Consider the following 19,448-nt stretch of genomic DNA (forward strand, 5'->3'; position numbering starts at 1 on the left):
GTTATGCATCAGGTCAAATTGCTCACAGAGACTGTGAGCACCCATGTTCTGTTCTTATCCTTAAGAAAAAAATTCTTCATTTATACCAACATAAAAATTGAAATTTTACCTTTTATCAGATATTGATAAAGTGCATTTCTTGTCTGTTCCAATTGTACTTAACTACCTTTGGGTGTCTCTTCCAAGTGACTCTAAATCAGAAAATTTCCTTATATTAGGCCAATATGTTAATGGAATATGCAACATCATAATTAGGGCTGCACTTTTCACAAACAAGGAATTAGTCTCTTGGCTTTTTATTTCTCATGCTTTCAGTCCGTTGTACTGTTAAATTACCTTTTCATAATTGTCTATAATTATAAAAATAATCAATTAACAATGTTCCATACATGGCTCCAATGTAATTGATGACAGTATTGAAAGTTACTGTGGTTCACTCACTCAAAGCATCATCATTTTTGTCGTTGAACTATTTTGCTAGCGCATCTCTTGACACTGTTTTAATCATGAGCATATTTTCCTGATCTTCGTTTCAGTTTTCTGCTTACTGATAAATACTCTCTGGGGGGCAAATTATCATGACTGTAAAGACAGCATTCTTGACAGTACTCATTAGTATGCTGAAATCTAGAGAAAAAAAAAGTTTAAATAAAAGGATCCCTCAAATCACCAAGTTAAAAGTCTAAATTTGAAAAGGGTATGTTGCTTTGCCTAAGCTAAGGTATTGCATGTGAAGTACCACTATTGTTTTCATAAAACCATGAGATAGTTTGCTCTATAGTACTTAAAAGTGCCTGTATACATAATGACTTTTGCAAAGTGTTTGCTTATTTTATTTCTTCCTAAGATTTAAGTATGTGTATTAAAAAATGAATCTGAATCTCTCAAGTATTATTAAAATAGCACCACAAATTTCCTTCTCTGGATTCCCAAATATACAAAATCTAAAGTGCATCCTTTAAAGTTCAGCTTGGGCACCTCTTGAAGGGAGCCTTTTCTCATCTCCCCTTTAGGGGACCTGTTCCTAACTCTGTCTCCAGAAATCTCAATACTTTCTACCTTGAATTATACTGAACCATGATAATACTAATACTGGTATTTCGTACTGGTATTTCAAAATCTAATATTACATAATATTCTAATATTCATTACTATTGATTACCAAGGGTAGTTAAGCTTAATATTCAAGTGAGTTATCTATGTGTGATATTGCTCTTACTAATGAGTAAGCTCTAGGTCAGGATGCACACACGATACTTATTATAATGTTGCACCACACCTAACAAAGTGCATGGGGGAAAAAAGGTACTTACGAAATACTTTCTAAGTTAATGAATGCATATTGAAGACTGTACTGTGTAATGATAAAATTGGATAGCAAAGGTATCAATATGGGCTGACTTATTTCCTAAATTTCTCTCATATTTTGACAGTCTGCCCCCAGAATTATTCCTGACAGTTCAGTTTGCTCTCACATTTATAATTAGAATAATTTACTAAAATAAAAATTATCACTTCTACTAATAACAGAAAAAAATATGGTGTTTACTATATATGCCAGGCATTGTTTGAATTATATATATTTCTGAATGCATTTGATATTTTTAACAACAGAGAGAGAAATCCCATCATGCAGGTGAAAAAACTGAGACACAGAAAGATTAAGTAAGATACAAATCACAAAATTATAAACGAGTGAAGCAGGCCGTTTGGTATCGGAGCCCACTGGTTTAATCACTGGGTTCTCCACACAGCTCTATATAGCAAAGAAGCTGTGGAAGCTTACCCTGAGCCATGCAGCACTCCAGAAATTTCCAGCTGCACAAGATATGTGCTGGCTGGTTCTATATGCTGTCAATATAGATTCCACTAGAATTTAACTTATAATCAGAGATAATAACTTTGCTTTATTCAGTTATTGGACTGTCAGATCCTCATCTCAAACCTTGGTTGAAAAATTTAGATTATTCTACTTCTGGACTTCGTAGATGTCGAATCACATTTTCTTTCGTATTTAATGTTCACAACAACCCTGTGAAGTACAGATCATTGTTTCCATTTTCCAGAGACATGTGCAGCTCAAATAGGCTAAACAACATCCCCCAATTTGGGTTGGACTCTTTCCCTTCATCGCAGTTAACTTTCTTGGCAAGAAAATCCAGTTCAGACCAAGCTATTCATTTTCTAGACCAAATAGTGATGCTATTTCAACATTTTTTAAAACCTCTGGGTTAATTTTTAATGTACATAAAAAGAAGAAAACTCTTTTGAAGTTTCATTGGCTCAAGAAAAAGAATCCAAAAATTGAAGAACTTCATTAATCACTAGTTTTATTCCTAAACCAGGGTAGAAATATAACTGAAAAAAAAGAGTAGAAGTGTGTTTTCTTATTTGCTTATATTTCCTTTGAAAACTGTGAGGTTATCTCGAAAATAGCGCTATAATTTTCTTTACAGTTAGAAAATTATCTGTGGAATAGAGATCTTGTTGGCAGCAAAGGATAAGTATGTTATTTCTGATAACATGAGCCAGAAAATGAACAGATCCTGTTGGCACCATTGTGTCTGGTACCCAGATAACTGGGGCAGGGCTCTCTTATGGAGGTTATGCAAGTTATTCCAACTTTTGTGGATATTGGCATTTCTTAGAGGGAGGCAGCCAAAAGCTATGGCAGTTTCATTGGTATTAAAAGATTAATAAATTGGTCTTGGTTTCTAGTAACAGAAATCCATGAGGAAGAAACTAAATCAGTTTCATGATTATGATAGACTGTAATGTGCAGCTGGCTCAGAAATAACCATTCATTATGTAAAGTAATATCATAAAAGTGTTTTAATTTTTGCTTCAATAAATGCTCATGTTAAGTTAATATGAACTTATTAATATGAACTTGTTAATAACTAATGTAAATTTGCAATTTTGGTCCAAGTCACTAATTGGATCAGAGGCTCATCACACATCATAACTACTTTTTTTAAAAATAATATCTGGAACAGGAAATATTCAGATCTAATTACATTCATCCAGTATACATACACACACATTAATATACACACACATACACACACAAACACACACAGAAAGATTAAGATACAAAAATATGAATACACACACATACGTGTATGTATATTTGTGTGTATTCATATTTTTGCCTTCAAGGTACCTGGTAGGAAATCTCCCTATTTTATGTAGTATTCTTGATAGAAATTAAGAAATTTACTATTATCTGACACATTTTAAAAAAAATAAACAACAACAAAAAAACAACAACAAATAACCCAATCAACAAATGGGCCAAGGACCTGAACAGACACTTCTCAGAAGAGAATATACAATTAATCAACAAATATATGAAAAAATGCTCATCATCTCTAGCGATTAGAGAAATGCAAATCAAAACTACTCTAAGATATCATCTCACTCCAGTCAGAATGGCAGCTATTATGAAAACAAACAACAATAAATGTCCACAAGGATGTAGGGAAAAAGGCACACTCATACATTGCTGGTGGGACTGAAAATCGGGGCATCCAATATGGAAAGCAGTATGGAGATTCCTTGGAAATCTGGGAATGGAACCACCATTTGACCCAGCTATCGCTCTCCTCAGTTTATACCCAAAACACTTAAAAACAGCATACTACAGGGACACAGCCACATCAATGTTTCTTTTGATCTCTTACTCCTGTCACTTCTTCTCCATTCCATCCGTAACTTCCTCAAAGTGATATTAACCAGAAAAACTACAGAATTTCTGAACGAGTGCCCTTCTAACATTTTTGATTATGCACTTCCCTCAGTGAGCATGCATATTTCACTTATTTATAAACTATAGTGCATACACGTTTGTGCTAATATATCATATGTGTTATAAAACATACAAGTTTAAAGGACAAAATAAATGCTAACAGATATTCTAATATTTTTCTTCTCTATACCTAACATTGCTCACTCCTTTCTGGAGACAAACTGACCATAACCTAAATATTTTTTTTACTCACAGATTGCAATATAATTAATTAGTTGTTCTGTGGCAAAGAGTGGTAATAATTTTAAACTTGAGGGTTGACTTAGAGATCCAGATATTACATGGTTCCTTTTCCCCCTCTCCTTCTCTCATATCCGGTTTTAGCATGGAACTTGGAGAACAAAAAGTAGATTATGGTATGAAGTGTGGGATATCTGGTCAATGATTTTGGATGCATGACTTAATTTCTTTGGAATCTTTATAATGTTGGGCTCTTGATATTTGGTATTGTTTTCTGAAAAATAGGTGCTTTACCATGGTAAGGTCATTCATTCATTCAAGAATTTATGGAAAGGTCCTACATATTGAGCTGGACACTACAGAAAGGAGACTGAATAACTGTCCTCGGGGAGCTTACATTTTAATTAGCAACAGTGGAATAAAATGAATTCCAACAAATTTGTTGTTAATTATACATTGGAATTAAAAATGGAATAGATATATTGTATAAGGAATAAGTCCTCCATGAATATATAGAGAAAAAATCAACTAATTTGATTGAGGAAATTGGGGAAAGTTGTGTTCCCCCCAAAGAGAAAACATTTGAGGATCTTGAAATGTTAGTTTATCAGGGCTCCATCTTCTGTATAATAGAGACACAGCCAATGAAAACCAGTTCTAGACATCATAGAACCTGATGTAAAATGACAGCAATTATTTACCTTTGTCTTCTTACTAAACTTCTGCTGGAGATCACTAAATCATTGTGTTGCAATAGATTTGATTTCAGTCTGCTCAACATCCATGTTTTATCTAAGACTGATACACTGTTTTTCTTGGATGGGGGGCTCCTGGGGATTGAACTCAGGGGCACTCAACCATTGAGCCACATCTACAGCCATATTTTGTATTTTATTTAGGGACAACCTCTCACTGAGTTGCTTAGTGCCTCGCTAATTTGCTGAGGCTGGCTTTGAACTCCTGATCCTCCTGCCTCTGCCTCCTGAGCTGCTGGGATTACAGGTATGCACCGCAGCGCCCAGCTGAAGACTGATAGACATTCTTCCCTTGCAATTGACCAATGCTTCTTTTAGTATACTATTTTAGCCTGCCCATCTTTCTCTATCTCTTTCTCTCTCTCTCCCTGTTTTCCTTCTCTCCTCTCTCTCTCTCTCTCTCTCTCTCTCTCTCTCTCTCTCTCATTGTCACTAGTCTTCCTTGAGTCCCAGCCTTTCATGTTAGTCAAACAGAAGCCTCATTTGATATTCCAGGGGGATTTAAGCAACTATATGCTTCACAATATAAACACCTTGACTGTCTAACTGATGGTAGTATAGCACATACATAGAACAGAGCCTGGGATATTGAAAATGATCAATGTTTATTGACTGATCACTAGGCACTATATCTTGTGTTTTTCTTCATCAAATAATCATTGTTGCATTTCTAGTTAGTTTTACTAGAATTATATTTGAGATGAGGCAAAATATCTGAGTCCCAAGTATATGCAAATATGTTTTTGGCTTTCTAGTTGTTTACAAAGCAAAAAACCAGTTTCTGTGGCATGAAGTCATTTGACAGTTTTGTGTGGCCTAAAGTGCATACATCATGTTGCTTACAAAGCCACTAGCTTCACCTGGGACACAGCTCTGCTAAAAATATGTGGGTGAAGTGTTATCATAGGAACATGTCATCTGTCTATGCCCAGTTATCTACCTAGTAACAATTTTGATTCATTATATCCAAACCTTATCCTAGTAAAATAGAACTGAAAAGCAAGAGGATTTAGGAAAGGCAATCTGCTCAACAGACCTGTCTTGAAAGCTTCAAAAGACCTGTCTAAAAGTGACCTTAGTATAAATTCATACTATTATGAATTCACCTAGAAAACTATATGTTCTGCATGCCATTCCTTCCTTCTTTTTCAGCTGATACAACTTATTCACAGACTACCATCCTTCTCCTAGTCCTTGCTTTTATTCAACATATCTTGTGACATTACGTTGTACCATGGCTGGGCTATCTTTTTTGGTTTTTATTTCTTGGGCAAAATTTCCTTCTCTTTTATATTCTTCCAGCCAGCCAATAGTTTGACTTATTCCATTTTTGGGGTATTGTTTTACTATCTTTTATATCACTTATGGGTCAATATCAACCTTTCCTTGGGACAAAGGTCCCATAGAGGCATTCAGGAGTCAAAGAGAATGCCATTTCAGGAATGGGTGTGCTTTTACCAAATATAGGCATATTTTTAAAGATAGGGTAAAAATAAAATATCTGAGTTTTATTTGTCTTGGTTAATTAACATCTTGCATTTTCCAGACACTTAACATAAAATATGTACACTGCAATATTTTGCTCCTAGATGGATATCCTATAAGAAATAGTGTAGCACTTGGTCAATGTCACTTTAATATGTAAAATAGATTCCTAACACAGAAAGATATATTACAGTGTGAAATTAAAGTATCAAGTATTTCAAGTACCAAGTATTTACAAAGAATATAACAGAACATATATTGTAACCTATTTATTTCTTTCATAACATGACAGGGTACATTAGTATATATGTATGTTAAGGGTTATTCCTCAATATGTTTGTGAGTTATCCCTTAACATAAATATTCTTATTTTATGATAATAGAGGTTTTAGCAGACACATTCTCTCCCATAATGCAGACTTCAATTCTAAGCCCTCTTGTTGCTAGGTATAGCCAAATAATTCAGTTCTAGTTCATGCAATCTGAGAGATAAAGAAGTGTGCATCTGCCTGTGTCCCCTACCACACTGGCCTGAATATGACTGAAGTCTCAAGACAGGAGTGAGTTTGGATCAAAGGGGTTGGAGTTTTGAAAATATAGAGCCTACATATCGGTCCAGAACTGCTTATAGCTAAGTACTATGTGTATGTGAGAAAACCAGGTTGTTTAAGCTACTGTTATGCTTCCTTTGAATGATAGTAGTCAAATCTACAGATTCACTAATACTAGGATAATAAAATAAGATCATAAAATTAGTCTAGATTTTTATTGGAATGTAGAATTCAGTGTCTTTTCAAAGTTCATATTTTTGCAAAATCTTTTCAAGTTTATTTCTTTGTAATATGGTTTATTTCTTGTCTTATGTGAGCAAATAAAACATTTTATAAGTTTATATAATTATTGTGGTTATTCAAAAATTTGGAGAATATTTAAATAGCCCTTACAGAAGACTGAATCTTGGACTCTCTTTAATTTGTGAACCACCATCAATGACAAATATACTAGTTCTTAAAAAAAAAAATCTAACCTCAAGTCTTTCCCTGCGTATTTTCCATCTTCACATCTCTTTTGGTTTAAAGAGACCACTTCTTAGACTGTCTCCCTCCTCCAGACATCTTTGGAATCTGTTTCTGAGAATTGCTTTTAACCAGCTGTCTCACCCCAGGGATTCAGCCAAGGCCCTATGACCACTCATCATCTGCCCGACCTCAGGGCTCATTCACTAATGTCTGCTTTTAACCCATTTGTTTTCCTTTGCTTTTAGTAGCTTCAGTTTCATGACGCATTTCATCATCTTTAAGGAAATTATTAGCTCAAAAGGTCAATCCTTAGATATACTACAGATGCGGTTTTCTACAATTGAGACTTCTAATATGTAAGTGTGTGTGTGTGTGTGTGCGTGTATGTGTCTATCCTGGATGGTCAGAAATATTATTGGACATCAAGAAAAAAACAAGTTGTGCAAAACAATGAATGCCTGTCAAGATATATGGATTTCAAGGAATGATAACGTCTATCTAAAGCCCAATGATTTCTCTAGAGAACTATTTTAATACATTCTGGGTGATTGCTTTTATAAGCTCTCCTATAGTTTTTGGGTTTTGATTTTTTCTTCAAGTCTTAGAATCTTGATTATATCCTGTTATGGTTTGGATGTGAGATGTCCCTCAAAAGTTCCTGTTATTGCAGGAGTATTCAGAAATGAAATAATTAGATTATGAGAGCTGTGTCCTGATCAGTTCATCCTAGTTTGCATGGATGGGGTGTGGCTTGAGAAGGCGGGTCACTGGGGGTGTGCCCTAGAAGGGTGCATCTTCTTACTTCCTGATGCCTCCAGGGCTGAGCAGATTTTCCTCACTGGGTCCTTCCCCTGTTGCCTCACCGTGGGCTCAGAGCAATGGAGCTGGCCATCTGTGGCCTGAGACCTTTGAAATCATGAACCCTAAATAATCTTTCTTTCCTCTAAGTTGTTATTGTTCTTTTCAGGTATTTTGGTCAGCGCAATGAAAAGCCGACTAAAGTTCATCCTGATAAATCCACATTCAGAAATACAGTGAAGAATTTGATTCACTCACATGACCATCAGATTATGAGCTGATTCAAGTTCTCTGACTAAAACTATATCACTTTATGCTATAAATCACTTTTCCAAGCTTTTATTTTATAGTTATTGCTATAGCTGACAAAGTAAATGCATGTATACATACACACACATTATATCACTTTTTATAAAAATTTTTATAAAAAGTGAGAATGTATGTTTTCTACCTTTTTAATTCTACTCATTCAAAGTGATTGATGTTAATTTTGTGCACATTTAGCTGAGATTTTTCATATTCTTACTCAGTCGTATAGAAAGGTTTATTCTCCTGTCTATACCTTTATCGATTTCTATATGTACATTTTTCATATAAGGTTTGGACTGCCACTGCTTATTTCCAGATACACTATGTCATGAGCATCTTTCAAAATTAGTGCATGTGAATCTCACTTCATCTTTCTATACAACAGGTAAACAATAGCATTCCATACAATAGACGAATAACAAGTTATTTATTGATGGAAATTTAGGCTACTTTCTTTTGTTTTCAGGAACATGCAATACACAGATGAACATATTATTTTATGAATATGTTGTTATTTCTTTAGTAAGATTTGAAAATGGCGAATTGTCAATTTAAAGGTATTTTTACACTCATTCAAAATGAATAAAGCAAAAATTCCTATGCATTTTTGTTCTAAGGACTTTTTCCATAACCGTATTTTTCTAGAATAAATTTTGAATCTGAATTTTTACATTTAATCTGTTCATTACAAGCCCACCCCAAAATGGTTATAGAGTCATAGTAAATATTCCACCAGATAATGTCACAAAGCTTTAGAATAACAAAATGCTTAATATAAATTATTTAAGTTAGAACTTGTAAATGAGATATGATTGCAGCTCTCAAAATACAATGGAGCTACAGGGACACGTCCAAGAGTAAATCCTTTCCAGCATTCTCAGTATTGATATAAATGTCCAAATGGTGAGCACATGTTTAGGGAATGTTCAATGTTTATGTCGGCAGTTGAGCAGGATTTGTCTTATTTTAGGGGGGCTATGTCATAGGTCAGCTGAGACTTTCTTATGTCATTATTGCATTCCCTCCAACAGAATTGATAGGATATATGGAAATTTCTGAAAAAGTGGCCCGAGCATTCCAATCATAACAACTTTATGGAACATTAACATTTTAATACAATTTATATAAGAAAGGGAGAGATGGCCAGCAGCACAGAATACTCTGTTGGCACATGGTTCGAACACACCAATTTTTGCTGTAAAGTCTTTGCTTTCAATTAAACGAGCTCATGACACATTACTGATCTAGTTTTTTAGCTAAACCACAGTTTATGGAAACCAGATTTTTAACCACAGAGACAGTTGTGGAAGTTTTTTTTTTCTTCATTGTAGGTAGATAGCCCCCATTAAAAAGAACTAAGAACATTAGTTTTGTGTTTGGTAGAATTGCAACTATAGATTAAGATTATATCAACAGAAGGGTAAGAAAGCATATTTTAATTATTATACAAAGTGTCTGATCTGCAGGGTCTCAATGCCAGTTGGTAGGTGGGATGTATAGGAGAAGTTGTATTTGGACTTATATCAGGAATGGACAACCCCACACTGTCTAAAGAATATTGGAGAAATCTTGAAGTTTTGGCTAAGAGTTTACTAGCTAAACCACAAATCAATGTAGTGATACCTCAGTGTTTGCTTCTCTCACTTGGAAACTTCCTAAGGGATCTAGGGATTGGCTTTTTTGATGTTTTAAAATTGTGGCAAGAAATAGAAATCATGATGCATCTACTGTTGGTGAATATGCCAGGGTATCATTTAAATAGTATCAGACATTGGGTGGGAGGAGTGATTGTTTGTTGCCTTTAAACATGTAAAGTGGTGACTTATACCACTCTTACTATGATGAAATATACTTTTGAAGGGAAAAAGAAAGAGGTCTAAATAAAGGATCCTACATTAAAAAAAAATCACAACTTCCTTTCTAAAAGTTTTACTCCTCAAGGCCTTCAACTGCATCATTAGGAGCTAGGTGACAACTATTCAGTTCCAACTAGAGAAAAGATGTCAAATTATATCTTCAACACAATTTCAAAGTAAAATATCCAAGAGCCATCAGAAATATTATTAGTGAAATTGAAAGATAATTGTATTATAATTTGTACATATTTTGATGGTTTCACCAAGTGGATAGTCTTTAAGTTAAATAGCTGCATTATAGGGCAAAAGAAATGCCTACAAAGCTTTTTAATAAAGCAAAATAACAAGTGATAAAAATGGGGATATTTAAAAAATTTCAAAAGCCAGATACTCTGTGAATGTGTCTTACCTTTCTCTTGCGAAGTCTGACTTGGCTCTCTGTGGGCTCCTGGGTGGTCAGAGAGTCCCTCACATGTAAACACTGCATGCCATCTTCCATGTTGACCTTTGGAGGACTTTTGTTTTGATGTTCTGAGAAACCGCTCTTCTCCAGGTCGATTTCAGCTGACATTCCACTGGGGCAGGAAGGAGGCTGCAAAATGCAGCTTCCAAAATCTGCTTTTAATAATGGCAGTCCTCTGTCTGTGCAAGGAGTAGCCAAGAACTCATCCTGTCTGACGTCGAGGGTATTTCTTTCAGGTTCATCTTTAGTGAAGTCAGGTTTCCTTCGTTGTTGGGCAATTACGGCAGAATTCAGCAATTGCTTCTCAGGCACAATATCTTTCACATTCAAAGAATCAAGCATAATTACATTGGGTACATCCTTTGTTTCATTTAAGCTTATATCACCACAAAGCTCCAGGCTTCTTACAGTATCAGCAACTTTATTTTCCCCGCAATCTTCTACCAAATCAGCTTCCCCAGCCATTCCCCAGGAGTTATAAGAATCTTGGTTACTTTTCATGATAGGCAGTGTCTTTACTAAGGAGCCTGCTCCTTCAACATTATGTTGGTCTGATATTTTATGCCCTTGGGTAGTTAAAATCTGTTTATCATCCACAAGGTATAGATCAGAATCGGTATCCTCATCAGAAATATGCACAAGTGTTTCTGTGCTGGCTTCCAGAGAAAGAAACTGATCTTCACCTTCATGACTGTCATTTTCATCCACCTCCTTTGAAATGTGACCCATTGGCCTCCCAGGAAAATCTCTCAGCTCTGATCCGTGACAGCAGTCTGGGAGCGAAACACACTTTTCTTTGCGGTCCACATTGAGAGTTGCATCTTTTTCCATACTTGCCTGCAAGCTGTCGGCTACAAGTCCATGATGACATACTCTGTTGCAATCATCAGAACTAAAAGGCTGTCCCACCCGTTGGGTCACATGTTCTTCCCAGCTTCTCTTTCTGATAGCTGCAGACATGTCATCGTCGTTTAACAACAGACAGAGAGATGCATTCCATATGAGGCTCAAGGAGATGGAACTTGATGAAAGATTATTTCAAATTCATGGATCAAAGAACACAGTGAATTTTGTCATTTTGCCACCTATTAAAAAATTTTAAAAAACATGCAGTTACAGATACATTTCTAGTGTCAAAATCTATCTTGGGTAAAAAAAAAAAAAGAGCACCACTCTGTGTTATGAAGACAGAAGTAAGAAATCTTTTAAAGCTTCTGTCTCCTAGCTTTAAAGGTTTATTTCTTTAAGCAGCAGCCTAATAATAGAAGAAAATTTTATATCTCTGGTCAAAATTTATCAGCAATAATTTTAAAAGCAGTAGAGCTGGTCCATTAATGAATAAAGATATAAATTATCAAACACTTAAAACTCCATTAAGAAAATATTTGAATTGAAATACTTGAGAAAAATCACCAGAAGAAACTCATTGCTCTAGCTCATGTGCTCCTTTAATTCATTTTTGTGAACACAAGTTGTTAAAGAAATTCATTTGTTGTTTGGTTTAAATTGCAGCAAAAGCTATCGGGGAACTAGCCATGCAAAACTTGAGTTGTAGAGACAGCATGTGTAAGTATTAGTGTGTGAAAGAATTAATACCGACCCCAAATGGCCAGGATGTATTTACTCCAGGGAATGACTAAGAAATATAGAATAATCCAGTTTGGCTCATATTAACACACGGTTCATGGGTAAGAAATCACAACATATACAATTTATAGCATTTTAGGACATATACATCTGTTCATGCATCGTTTTACTGCTAATACTAGCTAGCAAGCTAGTATTACTGAAGCTTAAATAAATTCAATAAATTGTCCAAAGTATACGTCTAGGAAGTAAGTCCATATTCAAATTAAGTACTGGTTCTAAGGCCCAGGCTCAGATAGCCAGTAAAATTCATTGTCTCCATGTAGTTTGGAGAATCTACTTCATCCCTTCTCCTTATGTATCTTTAGTATGTATAAACTTTCCATACCTCTCAGGAATTCAAGTGAACCAGAAAGGAGATATGAATATGATAAAACAATTAAGACTAATCTTCAGAAACTTGAATCTCATTCTCTTTGGGTATCTAAGGAGTTGGCTTGTGTATTTCAGTTAGAATTTGGACATAAAAATTTAAATAAACAAGAAAATCATGTGTAATATAAGTTCAGAATAAAAACACTTTCCAGGTATTCATCCTTTTGCCTTGAATTAGTCAAATCCTTTTGAATGAGGAAGTAAATGCAACCTTATAAATTGAGCAACCCAAATATTATTCCACAATGAAACCAAATAACTGGACTGTAAATGAAAAATCCCAAAGAGCAGACACTTAGTTTTTATTTTGCACAAGAACTGTCAGCACATAACATGGATTGGCTTATTGATTTCACCCATAAACAAGATTAACTGCTGTGCTAGTTTGGGGACATTTCAGTGTATTGAAATGGATTCTGACTCCCCATCAAAAATCTCAAGTTATTCTGACCCAGCAGATGTCCCAAAGGCAAATATTCCCATGTTATAAAGACTGGTGAAGTTAAGGAATATACTAAAATGTTGGTACCCTAGCTTGACCAAATATCTTTTTGGATACTATTTAATTCCCCTAAAGGTCTGTGGCCATCTTTGAAAATGGCCAGCATTCACATTTTCCATGTTGGCATTCATTTTGCACTCAAAAGAAAATATAAAGTCTCTGAATTCCATGCATAAGTCATTATAGTGTGGGAGGCTACGGAAAGTGGAAAAAACGCATAGATGCAAGCCAGAAAATTTCTGCTTTCATGGGCAAATTTGGGTTGTAATAGGGCGGTTCTGTTTTAGATGCTTTCTTTTCTTTATTTTTATCCAGTGTAGAAAGAGCAGGCCAACTTAAGAAATGCCAAGTGGTATTACTGTGTCATTCCTAAGCCACATTTACATTTAAGTTGAGCCTGAATTCTGGTTTGATTTCTTTTACAAACGAGAAATATAATTTTCCATGGAGAAAAGAATACACAACAATTTTGCCCTTAAAAATCTTAAAATAATTGCTAACATAATCGACTCAAGTTTGATAAGTGGTATTTCTATCACATCAAAGTAAGATATAATAACAAGTTCTAAAAGACTCTAACTACAGAGATAGAGATTGTAACTTAAATAGATTCAACACAGTTTTAATCCTGATCTCATTTCCGACTTACGTTCTTTGGACAATTCCACGACATTCTTATGAATGTATACCTTTTTAATTTTAAGGCAAAATTTTTTCATGATTATGATTATGTTTGTCATCTTTATATTTTGAAACGCCCATTCCTTGTCTTGTGATTGTAAAAAGTTTCATCTCTACAACTTCTCCTGTTCAGATTTCCTATTTAAATTTTGATTTTAAAGTTCATTTAAATCTACTTCTGTGGTTTAAAGCCTGAAAAAAGTACAGGTACATAGAAAAGTGAGATTATTTGCAATTGCTTCTGAGCATACTGGTGTCATTTTCTAAATCATCTGAATTAACTAAAATCTGTCCTGTAAGAGAGAGAAGTCAGTAAAAAACATGACTTTCCTTATGGGCTTCCCCATCAGGCTGCCTTATTTAAAATTGTATTTCAAATTACTGACTCCTTATTTTGCACATTTATATTACATTTCTTTTCTAATCCTTTTTGTGCATTTTCATTCAAAATGAGCTCAGCTGCTGAGGATTTAGATGGAGGATCTGGAAAAGTGTAGGTCATTCCAGGGTGTTGATTTTATGAAGTGAATTTCCATGGGGATTTTTCACTTCTGAAACACATGTGCTCAAACACCACTGTATTAATATTACAAGAGTCTGTATGCACTTCTAGTTGTGCAATGACTCTGAAAAATGTCTGTGAAACGTCCAAAGTTGCTTTCTGTGACGTTAGTGCATGGGATATTTGGACACAAAGCAGTTACAAATTTTTCTTTGGTTTAATTTTGTAACACCACTCCTCAACATAAGCACTCCGTGGCATACAGTATATATTCTAAAATCAAACAAAATTTAATGTTATTGTATCTAACAATGATAATTGAAGACCTTCTAGTTCGAGAATCATTGAACGACATGTGCTATTTAATGATCATGTTCTACTTTGCACTTGCTTCAGAAACAAACATTCACCTTATAATTTGGCTTGCCGATTAAAAGGTCAGCTGATAATAACTGTGCTTGATGATTCTATATCCTGTGAGAACAAGTCCCTAAGTAAAGCCCCAGCAGCTGAAATCAAGAGTGTAGTAATACAGAAGTGACCATAGTCATATCATAATCTCTATTAACCTCGTGTTTACTTAGTGCCTACTATGTGGAAGATGCTCTGCTAAACATCAGAAATATAAACCTAAACAATCTATCTAGTCTATCTTTCGTATTGGAGCTTACAATATTGTGTGAGAAACTATGTAAACAAAAATAAAATGTTCTAACAATGGCCACAATAGGTGTACAAATGCCATGAAAAGTTGAATGTAGGCAGTCATCAATTTCTTGCCCTCCTTCTCTTCCTTAGTCCATTAGTCACCTTGGAGGGGAGCCACATTTCTCAGTAGCATTTCAGAGAAAAGTGAGAGAAATTTTTCAAAAAAAAATTTCAGAAAATATCCCATAATTAATGATCCAAGTCTTCAGACCGAAGAAAACAAATGGAATATGAAGTAGTAATGGAACCATCCTGGTGAAATTTCAGAATGTAGGAGGCAAGTTAATGATCCCTAATGCTATCAGACAGAGAATGAGAAATTATATTTTAGGACTTGGGAATGATAATGGTATTGCATTTTTTAGAAGTAACAGCGGAAATAAGATGACAAGCAAATATGCCTTAACAACTTGGATGGGAATTTGTTCCTACCTTAATATTATGTGAAAAATCACTTAAAAAACCCCTTTATTCTCAAAAGCTACTGGATAGTTCTCTATAAAAGATATCACTTAGATAAAGAAAGAAGGAAAGAAAGAAAGACAAAGATGAATATGTCAGCTATATGTGATAGCTACACTGATAAGAACTTTATAGTCTAGCCAGACAATTTGGATGGAAGAATTTGTAATAGTTTCACAGGAAACTACAAGAATCAATTATTAACTCTAGGAGGACCAGTTTTATTAGAAGAGCGGGGGGACAGGAATAGGAAAGACAGTGGAGTGACTCTAACATGACTTTCCTATGTACTTATAGGAATACTCCACAGTGAATCTTCACATCACGTACATGCACAAAACTGGAATCCTAATTAGAATAAGACATACTCATGTTTGCATAAATATGTCAAATAAATAGTACTGATGTGTATAAAAAGAACAAAGTAAAGAAAAAAAAAGAAGAGCAATGCAATCATGTGCCACTACCTGGCTAAGCTGTGAATTTTTTTTATGTAGTCAAAATAAAAAATAGTAAATACTAATTTAACTGAAAATTATGAAACAACTATTTTTGAGTCTAGGGTCTGTGAGAGGTAGGGTTAAGGATGATGAGAGGAATAGGTGTAGAGAGATAAATCCTCATCTTCTATAGTAGGAAATTAAGAGATAATATCTAAAGTGGAAAAACTATTACATTACCCATTACATTATTTAGAAATATGGAGGTAAATGTCAGAAGAAATAGCTAAAAATAATCTACAATCTGATTTTTTTTTAAATCCGAAATACTACTGCAGATTCTCTACAATATATCTGAAGGGTCCAAACTTTCTCTTTTGCCCCTTCCCCACTCCCTACAGCAGTCCCTCCTGATTACACAAATTGCAACCCCACATCTTCAGCAACTTAAAGTACCATTTTAGATCTTTATCTTGGGCCACTAATGTCAATACAGTGCTGCATGAAATTCTGAGGTGACTTCTTTTAGGGATTCCTAGGGAATTCCTCAAATTCAGGACAGTTATTCTTGGTAATTATCTTAGTCCTGGACTTTCTGAAATGTTATCTGAATAGAAGTTTAACATTCATAAAATAATATGTAAATAGCAATCAATCAGCAAATAAATAGGAAAAGAGGAATTCTCCATTGCAGCATTTCTAAACTTTTCTTGGATACCTCACTTGTAGTACTTGGGAAAATGGCAACTTTTAAATTCATCTTCTCAAAAGTGGGTGCCTTGATTTGTCCTTTGGGATTTTATATATATATAAAATATATATATATATATATATATATATATATAAAATACACACACACACACACACACACTATATATATATATATGTGTATGTATACACAGAAAAATATACACACACATTTACATAAATATACCCATATAATATGTATGTATATATGTATATACCTACACATGTGCATGCACATAATATGTGTATATACACATATATACAACACACACATAATATAGAAGTATAAATGAACACATGATTGATTTCTGACTGTATATACATATATTTATATATATACTTGTGTGTATATCTCTCTCTCTCTATATATATATAGATATACAAATACAATAAATGAATGTGATTAATTCCTAGGCTATTTTTAGATACCATCACACAGTCTTCCACATTTAATAGATGGGAAAAGGAAGATATAACAGTATTGTTACCTTCCTTTTCTTACTTTTTTCCTTGGAAAGTTAGAGTTTATTCTGGTTTAACTTAGAGATTTTGTTCATGTTTACCCATCTCATGTTAAATTTCTAGGTTATATTCTGTTTCTACCGTTGCTTAAAGCGCATGCACACACACACACCCCCGCACCCGCCCCCCACCCCCACACGAGTGACCACAGAACATGTACTCAGTCCCTGTGAAAAAGCAGAGAAGATACAAGGAGAATAATCGCCTTTCACTTAAATGTAGATTACACTTCCTAAAAATGTACTTTTGCAAGAAAAGAATGCATCTGAACCAAGAGGATAACACCTCAAAGCTTTGTTACTTTGTGGTCTGCGTCATGTTAGTGGGATGGAGACACTGGGAATATGAATATCTTCTTGAAGTTTTAAATTTTGATGTGTCTTAGCTACTCTCAGGATGTCAGTTTTGTACATACTATATGACCATGAACATTTATTGGAGTGAATTAGACAACTAGGATAGACAATCTTAGAACAGACATGAGTTTAGCTTAATACAGTTCTTCAAATGTGTGGTTAACTAATGTCAAAGTGACCCCTCATCACACATCAGTTGTACAGGCTAACTTATGTTCCTTTTTTTCTCAAAGAAACTGTCAAAAAATCAATTATCCAGCAAACTAGATTGTGCACATTGGGACACTTTCCCACTGCCACCCAACTCAACAACAAAATGAAGAGAAATGCTTTTCACCGACAACTAAAGTATCAAGATGCTCATGTGCAGCCAGAAGGCTCAGTGGAGATAAGAATTTTTAAAAATTTCCTTTATGAGCAAAAAGCAAAAATGTTAAACACTTTTAAAAAGCATTTCTATGAGTTTAGTTAGGACAGCCAACTTTTATTAAGAGATAATTAGTGCTCTTTTTTTGAAATATTTACATTATGTAATCCACATTAGAGGAGGATAGAATTAAGTTGTGGGGAAAAGTTTTAATAATACAATGCAAGAATTTATCTCCTAAGAGTCTATGCAGATGTTCTTTCTTTAGCAGCAATCTGTCCCTTAATCCCTCACTAAATCATTCTCCATTTACTTTTATATTCTTTGTCTAATGCTGGAATTTACTCATTATACTTCATTAGTTCTCAATGGAAAACATAAAAACTCCTGTTGAATTTTTTTATTAGTAAATTGCTCAATGGAGATTGAAATACTACATATGAAATAGATTCCTTGTCTTTAAGCTGCCTGGAAGTCACAGAAATGTTAACAGATTACAATATAAACCATGTATAATGAGCCAAGTAGAATAAGTAAGATATCACTTTTTCTGAGAGGCACATCCAAGTTCCCAACACTTTTGGTTTTCAGAAGAAAAATGAAGAAGTAGGCACAGAAATTAAAAATATTCTTTTAATGTTAATCTATTTTTAAATTTATATCTCAGAGCTTTTATGGAACTTGGAAAACTTTTTCTCATTCTTTGCTCTCAGAATAGAGTTACTCCAGGAATCGGCAAATTTGAAAATTAACCCTTGCCCTCTACTAGAAGTCCGCTCATCAGAAAAGAGCAGGGTGTTGCAAAATTGGAAGCTATTATTTCGGTGGTGCCCTATTTTTACCGCCAGGTTCCTGAGCAGTATCTAATTTTCTTGCAGGGAGGAGTCCAAATCCTGGCAGGGCTTGACTTACCACCCACTTTATAGCTCAGGGCAGTCAGTCATGGAGATTCTCTTAAGGTTTTCTTAAGCCACCCACGAGAAATCTGAGGAAATCTTGGAACATTCATGGTATTTTTTCTGCTATCACTAAGACCTTTCTGGGGATATGTGGTTTACAGGAGGTCTTTGATTTAAAACAATCATGAGAGATAATATTTTCTCACAGATGCAGCAATTTCCCGATACCTGTGTGTTTTTTTTTGGGGGGGGGGTCTCCATTTTTTATCTTTCAAAAGCATAAAGCCTTTTCAATAGTGTTCCACCCTATAAGTTCAGAGCACCTGTGGCGTTTAGTACCACACTGTGCCTTAGATGAGTTATGCAAAGCAACTCATTAATGAATCATCACTTTGCAGTATCTCTTCTCTATAGAATCCCTTATCACCAAGGAACGGTGTTGCCTTTTCTGTAACTTTTTTCAGTTGGAATTTTTCATGCAACAAGAAATAGCTTAGAGTTAAATTTGGTGCTAAAAGTCTGGTGCCTCCCCCACCCCTTTTTTGGATGGCAAAGTAATATGATTGA

The 19,448-nt window shown here is 34.6% G+C and overlaps 1 protein-coding gene and 1 long non-coding RNA gene across 6 annotated transcripts in view; one reads left to right on the plus strand and one right to left on the minus strand.

Moving 5' to 3' along the window:
- Positions 1-19,448, minus strand: part of Dlc1 (DLC1 Rho GTPase activating protein) — a 378,931-nt gene that overhangs the window by 352,828 nt on the left and 6,655 nt on the right. For all 5 annotated transcript variants that reach the window (XM_071610412.1, XM_071610413.1, XM_027954677.3 and 2 more), the window contains exon 2: positions 10,620-11,758. In XM_071610412.1, the coding sequence (XP_071466513.1) occupies positions 10,620-11,633 (1,014 nt within the window). In that variant the 5' untranslated portion in view covers positions 11,634-11,758. The remainder of the gene's footprint in view (positions 1-10,619; positions 11,759-19,448) is intronic.
- LOC139705254 (uncharacterized) overlaps positions 1-19,448 on the plus strand; it is a 47,034-nt gene that overhangs the window by 11,387 nt on the left and 16,199 nt on the right. The window lies entirely within an intron of this gene.

This window comes from Marmota flaviventris, chromosome 3, assembly GCF_047511675.1.
Source record: "Marmota flaviventris isolate mMarFla1 chromosome 3, mMarFla1.hap1, whole genome shotgun sequence".
Taxonomy (NCBI): Eukaryota; Metazoa; Chordata; class Mammalia; order Rodentia; family Sciuridae; genus Marmota; species Marmota flaviventris.